The sequence below is a fragment of the Theobroma umbraticum genome, unplaced genomic scaffold (assembly GCF_002168275.2).
Source record: "Theobroma umbraticum cultivar Fairchild unplaced genomic scaffold, ASM216827v3 scaffold_51.0, whole genome shotgun sequence".
NCBI classification, from domain to species: domain Eukaryota; kingdom Viridiplantae; phylum Streptophyta; class Magnoliopsida; order Malvales; family Malvaceae; genus Theobroma; species Theobroma umbraticum.
The window spans coordinates 2423971-2435799 of record NW_018397260.1 but is presented as its reverse complement, the minus strand read 5'-3'; the positions used below and the strand labels follow the sequence as shown (position 1 = coordinate 2435799).

The following is an 11829-nucleotide window of genomic DNA, read 5'->3' as shown; positions in this document are numbered from 1 at the left end:
GAACGACCACGGCTAATGCATGGGATTATTCAACGAGAATTATATTAGCCGCCCATTCTTATAGTTTTACTTCTGATCACTTTGACTTTGACTTCAGTATTGTATTACTACTTAGAAGAGATTATTATTAAATCAACAAATGTGGCTGGTCATCATATTACGTCAGGTGTTTATTGTTATAGAGGCTCAGAGTATGAATTGAAGAGCTAATTAACATAATAATCTTCCCTTATATTAAAATTCTTATTCACATAAAACAGTTAGATTTAACATTTAATTCATACAGAGCTGTTAAATTTAAACTTCACTTATCATTATATAACACTTTAGCATTACCACTTTTTTTTACAGTAAGAAATTTAATTTTATTAAACTGATGAATAGATTTTAAGTGGTTTTTTTTTAATTAGAAAAAGAGAGATTCGAATTTTATTTTTTAAGTAAAGAATCATGTAGCAATTAACGAGGCAACTGTTTAGATGTAAATAGATTCTAAATGTTATTAAAGTTATTTTTATTTATAATTAGATAAAATCCACGCGGAAGGTGTTTAAAGAAAAAAAATGTTTGTGGTAAAAAATAGAAGTGAGTGGATTTTGTTTTATTTTAGAAGCAAATGGATTGTTATTAGGTGGTAGTGAAAAATTAATTATTGAAAAATGTAAATAATGAAGGGAAAGTTGAAAAATAGTTAAAATTTTAGGTGGTTAGCAAATGTTTGATCTCAGTTCAATTATTTTAATTTTAAAATTACTGCTACATCCTTTATTACAATCACGCTAGAGTTATGTGGTTTGGCAGTAGTCATAATAATCTGAAGGTGTGAAAGACTTTATGGCATATAGCTCCCAAAACTTAACCATTGAAAACTATCCTGATATCTGCTTAATTAATATACTGAAGATTATGTATGCAAGGCAAAATTATAATTTAGAGGACTTATAAAAGCACTATAAGAAAATTCATATATATTTATATGATATTTATAGATATTTAGTCAAAGCAAATGGCTGATTATGCATAAGAATAATAATAAAGTTAAAATATAAAGGCAGTGGTTAGTATAACAAGTTCTATAAGTTATAGAATTTAATTTGCATAATGGTTTTTATGTGCATATATTAATTTGTGCTAAGAAATAGGATTAGAGTTGATGAAAATCACACGTGCAAGGGTACTACAAAAAAATTTGTTATTAAGTATACTGTAATTTTTACATTCTTTGATTTATTTCTTTAATCTCATTCTTTTGTTTTAAAAAAATTTTCAAATAAATAAAAAATTTATTAAATACTAGTTGTTTGGAGGAGACACTTTAAAGTCTTTTGACGGTTAAAATTTGAACAATGTACTTGAAGATTTTGGTTTTGGCTGATAAATAGAATGAGGCGATATTTACAAGAAAAGAAAAGAGAGAATTAGTTTTGTTATTTAACTCAAAATTATTATATATTTTTCCTAGACCTCCACTCCAGAGTAAAGTAAGCGAGCGTTACAAGGGCGATTGAACCAAAAATGAGAAAAGAAGGGCTTTGAGGGGCAGCTTTGTTGTACATCCCAAAAGGAACAGGGTGGACAACACTCCCCTTTTTTTTTTTTTTCCCTTCTTCTGCTTAGGAATAGAAAAATATGGGAGTGAGTGATGGGTGGTACTAATGATGCAATTATTATAATAATAACAGCATAATAAGAAGCTTGAAAGCCGCCTTGTATCATTTTGACAGGGAAAAGGTTAGTAGAGATGGCAGAGAGAATGATTTCAAATGAAGATGAGAATATAAATATATATATATATATATATTTATATAAAAAGAAGAAAGAGCGAGGGCTAAGATATATAGTTGTTCCAAAGGCTAACTTTGCGGACATGAAGCCAAAATTGTAAGGTGATGGTCCTCCTTTGATATTGACACAATTACTTAGCCTGGTCGGCCTCTTGCTTTTCATACTGGGGGGCCATTTACATATTTAGGAATAATTGTGGGGTTACCTATATATTTATTGACCTAGATTATTCATCTTTTTCTTTTTCATTTTGCTTCTCTTTTTGGACTTATATTTCAAGGAATGTACTAAAGAGACAAATCCATATAAATTTATAAATTAAAATTTAATATCTCACCTTCGGTTTATTAATATTTGATATTCTTAGAAGATTCTACAGCATTGCTCCAATTTTAATGGGTAATAAACTTATATTTTCATGATTTTTTTTTTTATAATCTAAAACTTTCTCCTAACAATGTTGTGGAAGAATCTAGCTTTTAAATGCTCACTTTTATTTATGCCATTGGCAGTAAAAGAAAAACAAGAATGATGGAACAAAATGAACTGTTGAAAGCTCAATTATGAAGGTCATCATCCTCATATGTTTTGGTTTTAATTGTTGTCCAGGAGTAGGATATTTGTAAGCCCCATAAATCGGAATACTTAGGTTATAGCTTCCTATGTTTAAGAGGCAAGATATATTCTTGTATTTGGCCTACTTAACTGGAATGGATAAAGTTTTTTTATGCAGGAACAAAGAAGGTAAGAGAGCTAAAAATGGTTGAAACGATATTTACACAAAAGTCCCCAGACAAAACCTCGTGCAGATCCTCTTTATCCCTTTCACTTTTTCTTTTCTGCTCTCCTTTATCCTGAAATGAAAGCACTGTCACATGTAACCCTAGTACCTTACAAAATGTCAAGGTCCTGGAGATACTTGATCCCTTTTATAGCTACAGCCTAGCATGTCCTAAACCAAAGAATCAACCTTATACAAATCTAAATTTAATTAAAGGGTGCTGGGCAACACTCTCTCCCATTTCAGAATTTGAAGTCGAAATCTTTAAATTAAAATTTTCATTCTCTTGTAAAATGCGATATTAATATGGGGTTAAACAAGGGTCGTCGTCCAAAAAGAAAATGTTGGGTTAAGAGAAAGGTGGAAGGGAGGGAAAGCATAGCAACATGTTCCAGATGAGAATTGAAGTACAAAAGTTTGGAAGTATGCTCAAACCTTTGGGTCCCAAAGATGTAGTGTCCGCATCATTCCTGACATTTACAACTTTTTCGTGTTCACTAATTGGAGTGGGAGGGGGCCCTTTAAGAATCAAGAAGAGGAGCCATTTGATTTGGTTAGCAGTACCATTCCAATACCGTTACGTTTAGCCTTGTCATCATCAATGATATTTAATAAATGCACAAGTCCATAAGAACGTTGATCATAAGAAATTAAGAAGGAGACTCCTTTTCTTTGTAAATGCTTTCAAATTTAATGGTAGATATTGGTGCACGCGTACGTTTGTGCATACACATATATATATATTTTTAAATAAAAAAAAATATTTGGCTAGATGTGAAAGTAAGTTGCTGCTAACTCAAATATTTCTTGAAAATGAATGGTCCATCTATAAATGAAAGGATTGGAAAGACCTTCTTTACTTTCATTTATAATTCAGCCAACCAACACTCACAGTTCATGGGAAGATGTTGGAAATATTTCAAAGCAAATGTTTGGTAGCGGTAGGGGAATGCATGGAACCCGTGAAGTAATCAATGGATCTCAAAGTCTGAAACTTCTAATGGACTCCATTTCACATGCAGGCCTTATGTTTACTGAACTTGGGCACGTCAAGTTGAAGCCCAGTGGAAGGGCTAGGCTATCAACTAGCACAAGACAATGGTAAAAATGATAATTAACTAGATTTCCCACAACTTGAATATGTGCTTAACACGTAGCCTTCTGTACATGTCATTAAAAATTCACAAAGAGACAGAGACAGAGTACTGTAAATGAAAATTTGCTCTTTAAATTTTATTAGTTTAATAAAGTTTGCCCCCATTAGAAGCGTCTATGGTATGGGATTAGGTTGGGTCTCTTGCTTGACCCATAATGAGTTGAGCCTGCTTGCTCCACCCATGGACACAACTAAGTCCTAGTGAGTTGAAGGGTTAGTCCTTAATATTTGAGATATTTTATTTATGAAGAAAATTTTTGTTTGCTTAACAAGGGGATATTATAAGGAGATTGTATTCTAGACATTTGGGCTTGTAATAAGATATTTTATTCTTAATTAGCATCATCAATATAAATAACAATAGTCATAATCATAATGAATTCTTGGACCTTGTGTAAGTAAAAGTCAAATGGAGGAAGCACGTGACATCAACGTTTTGAGTTTCTCCCCATTTCTTCCCGTAAATAAACATATTAAAATGGTTGAATACATTTGTTTTCAAAGATAAAAAGCAGGCTGAAACGTTTCCTACGCTTAGTGGGCATTGACAATAGAAGGTCAAAGTTGGAGATGTGATCATGAGACAAAGGGGCATTAACTTTTCTATTAATTAAAACTATTGAATTACGCTTACTTGATCATTATCTTTTCTATTAATTAATATATTTATGGCTTTTTTTTATGACTGATCGTTCTTAATTAATGAAAACTGTACCTATGTTTACTTAACACTTGAGATGATCATGAGAAACAAAGGAACAGCACTAATACCAAGTAAAAAGAGAAAAGAAAGTCAACCATTTTGTATTTTTGGTTTTCTTCGTCTTATCTTATCTTAAGTATTATAAGATGTTTGCAAAAAATTTAAATATTTTTTTATTTTTTTATATTTAATTAAGTTTTTATACATTTTATTTTTGGATCAAATAGGTATTTTTTTTAATAATTGATTAATTATCATCAATTAAAGTATCTATTAATATTTTTATATTTATGTGACGTTGACGTGAATGGTGAAAATATTATATGATCATATTATAATGGTATATAATCATTCATTATAATACATTAATATCATATGATATTTTAATTAATAAAAATAAATCAATTATTATTCATAAAAAATTATTTAATTTAATAAAAATAATATTTGATTTAGTGAAATAAAAAAAGATAAAATATCCAAACACCTTATATTTTGATCAAAATTACATAAGTGTCGATTAATTTTTAAAATAAACATTTCACTTCAAATGTCTAAACAAAATTAATATTAAATATAAAATATTTAAAATATTATTATTATTATTATTTTTTCTCCTAGGCGGATTGATGACATCCTCTTGCACTGGTCAACCATTTATCTCCACTTTGCACTCCCTTGAAGAGCACTAGACAAGTGCTCCTAAGGAATCCTGATCGAGCTCTCCAAGAAAGCCCTTAATCATGCTCTCTTAAGAAGCCCCAAATTAGGCTCCTCAAGGGAGCACCGGATCTGGTGTTCCCTTAGGAAGCCCCAAGTCGAGCCCCTAAATGAGCATCGAATTTGGTTTCCTTGTGGAGACCAATCGTTGCAGGTGATCGACTTTTTTTTTAAAAAATAAAAATTATAATTTATTTAATAATAATTTTTAAAATTAATAAAAAATAAAATTATTTTAAAAATATTATTTCATCATTAAATTAATAAATTATTAATAATTAATTAACGATAAAATTTACTTGTAAAGTAAAAATATTTTTTTTAAACATATTTATTTTGAAAAATAATTAATTTTTATGTAATTTTAATTAAAATTTAAAAAGTGTTTAAATATTTTATTTTAAAAATTATTTAAAATTATTTAAATAATTTTAAAATTTCTTAAATATTAAACCTCAGAATAAATACCGCCAGCAAATAAGCAAATACGTCAAAATGAGGGGACGATTAATGAATTGGACTCTTTAGCAGAAAAAAACTGATTAGTTATAAATTTAAATTTCCTGGAAGTCCACTGCCTCGTCCGCTTCACTGAAAACACGACAAAAGACCTCGTAACCGTCGAATCCTGTACGACAAGAAAGACGACGAACTCCGTTAACTCGTTATCTTCAGTGACGACCACTCCCTCCCAGCCTCGCTCTGCTCCCTCCACGTGTCTTCCGAAACTTCCATTTCCAACAGATAACCCGTCCCTCACCAGTCAACCACCGCCCCAAAGCAATCTTTATCCTCTCTCTCTCCGCACCTCGAAAAAGGCAAATCCAATCTCTCTTTTATTAAATATATATTCTTTGCCTCTTCTTTGTAGCTTATTTGTTGCTGTAGTTGCTTGATTGGGTCACCTTTATCTTTCGTCTCTTTTGCTTTGCTTTGGGTCTTTGGAGGGGTTGAGAAAGATGGATCATGCAGCTGATGCTCATAGGACTGATTTGATGACAATAACACGCTACGTGTTAAACGAGCAATCTAAGTACCCGGAGTCTCGTGGCGATTTCACCATTTTGCTTAATCACATCGTTCTTGGCTGCAAGTTTGTTTGCTCTGCTGTTAACAAGGTCTTTCTTTTATGTGTTCTTCTTTCTTCGTAATGGTGGTTTTCTTTTCTCCTTTCATTTTTCTTCTCCAAATGAGTTCTGGGTCATGTTCTGTTTAAACAAGTAAAAGTTGAGCCCTGCCCTATCAGATTATGCATTTGGGATAGTTGGTCTCGACTCTCGAATTTTAATCTTAGTTTTTCGCACTATTTGGTCTTATAAGTTTCGTAACCTGTTTGCTGTTTATTGGTGCAGGCTGGTCTTGCCAAACTCATTGGACTAGCTGGGGAGACTAATGTTCAGGCACGGAGTTGGCTATGCTAATGAATAATTTGTTTATATTCTAAAGCCTAAAGTAGTACTTCCTTGGTATTAATGTTCTAAAACTTAAGAAGTTTGTCTATTTTAAATAAAGGGTGAAGAGCAAAAGAAACTGGATGTGCTGTCAAATGAAGTCTTCATCAAGTCTTTAGTAAGCAGTGGCAGAACAGTGAGTAGTTGAATGACCTTTTTTTAGTAAACACTGGAGATGTTATGATTCTCTTAACATATTTGGATGTTGTACCAGTGCATCCTTGTCTCAGAAGAAGATGAAGAGGCAACATTTGTGGAGCCCTCAAAGCGGGGAAAGTACTTTCAATTGCTCTACTCTGTTTCCTAAAGAATTTCTTTCCATTATATTATAGAACTTAGAAGTACTAAAATTGTGGATTTTAGATTTATCTTGAAGTACATTTGATATGAGCTTGTCTTAAAATGCAGGTACTGTGTTGTTTTTGATCCACTAGATGGTTCCTCCAACATTGATTGTGCAGTTTCCATTGGAACGGTATGACTCCATATCCCAAAATACCATGCCATATCTTGTTTCATAAATTCCTGTGCCAAGTAATTATGTTCTAAGATAACTTGATATTGCAGTGGTCAACTGAATGTCTTCTCTTTCATCTAGATTTTTGGGATTTACATGGTGAAAGATAGCCATGAACCAACTCTAGATGATGTGCTGCAGCCTGGGAAGCATATGTTGGCAGCAGGCTATTGCATGTATGGAAGCTCTTGCACGGTAAAATGTTTACTTTTCTTGTTTTTTATATGTTTAGCTTTTGCCATGTGAACTTTCTCTCTTTCATTTTCTATGTCTGTTTAACATTTTTGAAAATTTTTCTTCAATTATTTTCCCTTTCTTTTCTCTTGCAAAGAGAGAATAGGGAACAGAGCTAATGATGAAAGTAGATTTCTCTTAAGAAAGAAATCCATTAATATTTGATATCTGTTTTTGTATTCTCTTGCAATAAATCAGATATCTTTAATCTCAGTTTTTCTTTCCTCGATAGAAGACATTGTAATTTTATGGGCTATTTGGTCTGTATTCTGTAGTATACTCTTGCTCTTCATACTTAAATGTGATGGCTTTACAGCTTGTGTTGAGCACAGGAGAAGGAGTTCATGGATTCACCCTTGATCCATCTCTTGGAGAGTTCATACTAACCCACCCAGACATCAAGGTATAATTGTTATGTGAGTATTGGATTAATTATATGAATAGCTACTCTATCTGCTAGTTCAGCTTCTTACACCTTAGGATTGAATACGAAAACTCTTGCTTTTGCAATCAATTGAGTTTAATGAACTTCAAGAATAATTTCCTTTGGCAAATAATGCAGTAAACATTTGCTCCTGATCTTGAAAGTTGTAAGCATGAGAGATTCTGTATATCCTCCTCTTTAGATTGCAGTTTTATGCCATTCATGAGAATAACAGAAAATATGATTAAAACATTTATCCCTCCCATATTTGGCCTGACAAAGTTGTCTATGGTTTCACACTCAAATGGCTGTTCGGCTTCTTTTGCCACAAGTTTGATAAGTGCTCTCATTGAACAAAGAGATTGAACTTACACAAAAACACACAACACATTCAACTTTGATAAAAAACTGGTATTTCTAGTGTTTTTACATTATAAGGGCCATATATTGTCTCTGTGTAGCAACTCTGATTTGTTTGTAATTTAGAAGCATTTGTTTATCATAATTCTTTTGTACAGATTCCAAAAAAAGGAAAGATTTATTCAGTTAATGAGGGAAATGCTAAGAACTGGGATGGTCCAACGGCCAAGTACGCTTTAATTAAGTTTAGTAGTGTTTTGTGTTTTGTACTTCTACTTGTGTGCAGTTGCCTCACTTTTTTTTTTCACGAGATATTTATTTATTTATTTATTTTTTAAAAACTTCAGGTATGTGGAAAAATGCAAGTTCCCTAAAGATGGTTCCTCATCAAAATCTCTGAGATACATAGGAAGGTAACATGGATTCTCTACATTGAAACAATAATACAAACATATGTATGAATTATTTGCTTTCTATTGTTACTGCTTGCTTATCTCCTTTGGTTGATTCTAGTATAGTATGAAGTCTATCATTGATTAATTATGTAATGAATGTTGCTTATAGAGAACTAGCCTTTTGTCATCCACTATGTGGGTCTTTAAGGAGAAGCTGAGAAGTAATAGTGAAAAGACAACCTCCCCTCTTTTAGAGGAAAGAAAGAGACAGGGGAAACTAAGGGAAGTTTGGAGCTTTAACTTGAAAATTTATTTGAAAGGGAGAAGTAAAATAGGAGTCTGAGTTTTGTAAAAGAGCAACTTAATGCTTTAACAAGTCTGAGTTCATGTGGAGTGCATTTACAGCTCCTTATTGGGATATGTGAGAAGAACAATTATTTCTTTACAAGCGTAAAAGATTTTGAAGTCAAGTGTGCTATATGCCTACTGTTCTATATGGTCTGCAAGACTGTAATTCATATAATCTGGATATCATAATTTCAATTCTAGCCCAATTGAAATCATCGTGAAATCTTGATTGGTGAAAACGTACATGGATTTATTAATTTGGAAAAAATTAAAGAATCTGATGGATCGAGTTTGAAACTGGCATATTTGATGCGTTTGTGGCCGTTGAACAATTTGAAGTTTGAATTTCTGATATTATGAACAAGTAGCTAGCATTACTCTTTTTCCAGGAGTCCCATCTGCTCTTTTTATAAGGTTAGCAAGGCCAATGCTGATGCCTTCTTTTAGGACACTTATTCATCTGCATAAATGATCGACAGTGACTATCTAATTTTTCCATCTGGATTTCTGTGTTTAGTTTATGATCTGGATTTGTTTCCTTTTAAAATGATTGTTGTTTTCTGATAATGACATTGTGATGAAACAGCATGGTAGCTGATGTCCATCGCACATTACTCTATGGGGGTATCTTTTTGTATCCTGCGGATAAGAAGAGCCCCAATGGGAAGCTGCGGTATGTTAAATGCAGATAGGGTTAATAGCTTTATTTTTTTTCTTCCTTTATTTTTTATTTTTTACTTACAGGTTTGTTAAATATGTTTTCCAACACAAGTTTTCTATTTTCAATGAGGTTTTAATTTGCTACTAAGTTTGAGTAATTTTTGTGAACTAGGGTTCTCTATGAGGTCTTTCCAATGTCATTCTTGACGGAACAAGCTGGAGGTCAGGCATTCACTGGCAAGCAACGGGTATTTACATTAAACTTTTCTGTTATCAAGGTCAAGCTGGTCTAGTGACTAACTAAAGCTTTGTATGTTTGATGCTTTTGCTGTTTGCATTTTTCTTTTCTCCGCAAAAAGCAAAAAATGTAAAATGAATAGAATACAAAAGTCAAATAGCAAAAGCATCAACTGAACAGAGATGATTGTGTTAGCTGTTCTAAAGAAGTGTTTCCGATTTGGCTGCTGGATTCATAGTTGTAATGATTTCTGTTGAGAAACCTACCGCAGTATATCTGAAGCCATAGCTTTATTCTGAAAGAAAAAAAAATTACTGCAATGGTAGGAGATGCTTTTAAATTTTTCGTAGATGACAATTAATTGAAGCCCATAAAATTGCTGAAACCTTGCTCATAATGATCTGATTTAACCTGATTAATTTTGCAGGCACTTGACTTAGTTCCGACAAAGATACATGAGCGATCTCCAATATTTCTTGGCAGCTATGATGATGTTGAAGAAATTAAAGCACTGTATGCTGCAGAAGGGAAGAAGGAATAAATGTACAATTTCTCATTCCTCTCACTCTACTTACATAGCCTTACTGGATTCATAAGATACATAATCCAAGCTTATTTTGTAATGGGATACTACAGTTTATGCATAGTTATATTTTGAATAAGAGTTTAGTTGAATGGTATTCATCATTGCATAAGCATTTGCCTCCAGGTTTCAGACTGTGTTGTAAAAAGGGTGTTAAGGACATGGATTAACAAACCATTTCTGCAGAGCTGATACTGATTGCTATTCAATTGGCAAAGGCATATGTTGATTGCTGGTTATACATGGCATCCAATAACAACCTAGCTGAAGCTAAGATGAGCTTCAGTGACTGCTTAAAGTGGTTCTTGCAGAGGTCTCCCACGGTGCGTTGTTGTGAATTGAAGCAGCTTTCCCCCGCCATTCAACAATCATAACAAAGAAGTTCTTTCAGAGTGCTTGATTAGTTCACTTGTTTCAATCTTAGCTTCCTCAATCAATTCATTTGACAAGTTCAAATAATTCCAGGCCATTTGCATATAATTGAAATATAGGTTTGAAAAACAAAAATTTTTTAAATTGATTGAACTATATATTTCTTACCTTTTAGCAAAGTATCCTCATATTTAATTTTTGTTTTCCATGATTGATGAAAAGTATAAATTATATAACTGTTAGATTTTAATTAGTAATTAAGTGAAGAGCAGATCATAAATCACTTATTAAGAAATATAAATTATTTTGTTTTTTTTCTTCTTGCAAATTTACTTGCTCTGAAAGTTTGGAAATGATATAATAAGGTATGGTCATTCTTCTTTTTTCCATTTTTATCAATCACTTAAAATTCAGTACTATGCTAGACAAAACGAAGAGGCTTTTACATTGTGATATAAGTATTTTGTAAGTATTTTAGTACTTGGAAAGTTTCATGGAATTCCATTCTGTTGAGTCTGACCAAATTCAGGAGACCAGACCACAATTCCAAGCCAGTCAAATATTGTATGGTCAATGTGCAACTGGAAGAACAGAACCTTGCTACTTCTTCTCAAAGGGGCAGTCTTTCAATAAAAGAAGGAAGAAGAGGAATATGTTGTGTGTAGAGTAGAGAGTAATTTGATCTGGATATTAATTTATTATGCCAAGAGCAACCTTCAAGCTTCTTGTTGCACAACACAACTACTACCGTTTACTTGTCTCTTTTGCTTGAAGAAATAATTTGCCTTTGGCTTCCTCTGTTTGTTCATCAGTGACATGGTTCTGCTTGTTGCATTTTTCTTTTTCAAGATTCAAAAATTCAGGCCTCCAGCATGACAGGGGCAAAATGGAAAAGCAATATCAGGGGAAAAACCGAGAAGAAATACAAATAACAATAGAATATTTGATTCATTAATTGATAAATGATTTTTTATATAAAGAATAGACAAGATTTGAATCCCCAACTAAAAAATACCAATGTTGGTCGCAGATTATATTTACATCCCAGTTATTTAAGCAACCCTGAGTCTAAGAACAAACAAGGCGCTGAGGCATTAGGGCC

General features: G+C 32.4%; 1 protein-coding gene across 4 annotated transcripts; it reads left to right on the top strand.

The window, feature by feature from the left end:
- The first annotated feature begins 5707 nt into the window (after window positions 1-5707).
- Window positions 5708-11474, top strand: LOC110417339 (fructose-1,6-bisphosphatase, cytosolic). 4 transcript variants are annotated; one of them, XM_021429634.2, is made up of 13 exons: window positions 5708-6263; window positions 6498-6545; window positions 6658-6732; window positions 6811-6872; window positions 7005-7071; window positions 7195-7308; window positions 7664-7750; window positions 8290-8375; window positions 8479-8544; window positions 9461-9547; window positions 9707-9782; window positions 10200-10315; window positions 10482-11474. In XM_021429634.2, exons 1-12 carry the CDS (start codon window positions 6105-6107, stop codon window positions 10311-10313), a joined length of 1041 nt encoding a protein of 346 aa, XP_021285309.1. In that variant the 5' UTR covers window positions 5708-6104; the 3' UTR covers window positions 10314-10315; window positions 10482-11474. The 4 variants fall into 4 exon arrangements, with proteins under 4 accessions (XP_021285309.1, XP_021285311.1, XP_021285308.1 ...); XM_021429636.2 differs by having other exon boundaries at window positions 10542-11473; XM_021429633.1 differs by lacking the exon at window positions 10482-11474 and having other exon boundaries at window positions 10200-10452.
- The last annotated feature ends 355 nt before the right edge of the window (window positions 11475-11829 follow it).

Bases quoted from the DNA above. Each gene is read 5' to 3' on its own strand.
- LOC110417339 (XM_021429634.2), top strand. From the start codon at position 6,105: ATGGATCATGCAGCTGATGCTCATAGGACTGATTTGATGACAATAACA. The intron at 8,376-8,478 runs GTTTAGTAGTGT...TAAAAACTTCAG, and splicing joins GCCAAGTACGCTTTAATTAA to GTATGTGGAAAAATGCAAGT. The intron at 9,783-10,199 runs GTATTTACATTA...TTAATTTTGCAG, and splicing joins CATTCACTGGCAAGCAACGG to GCACTTGACTTAGTTCCGAC.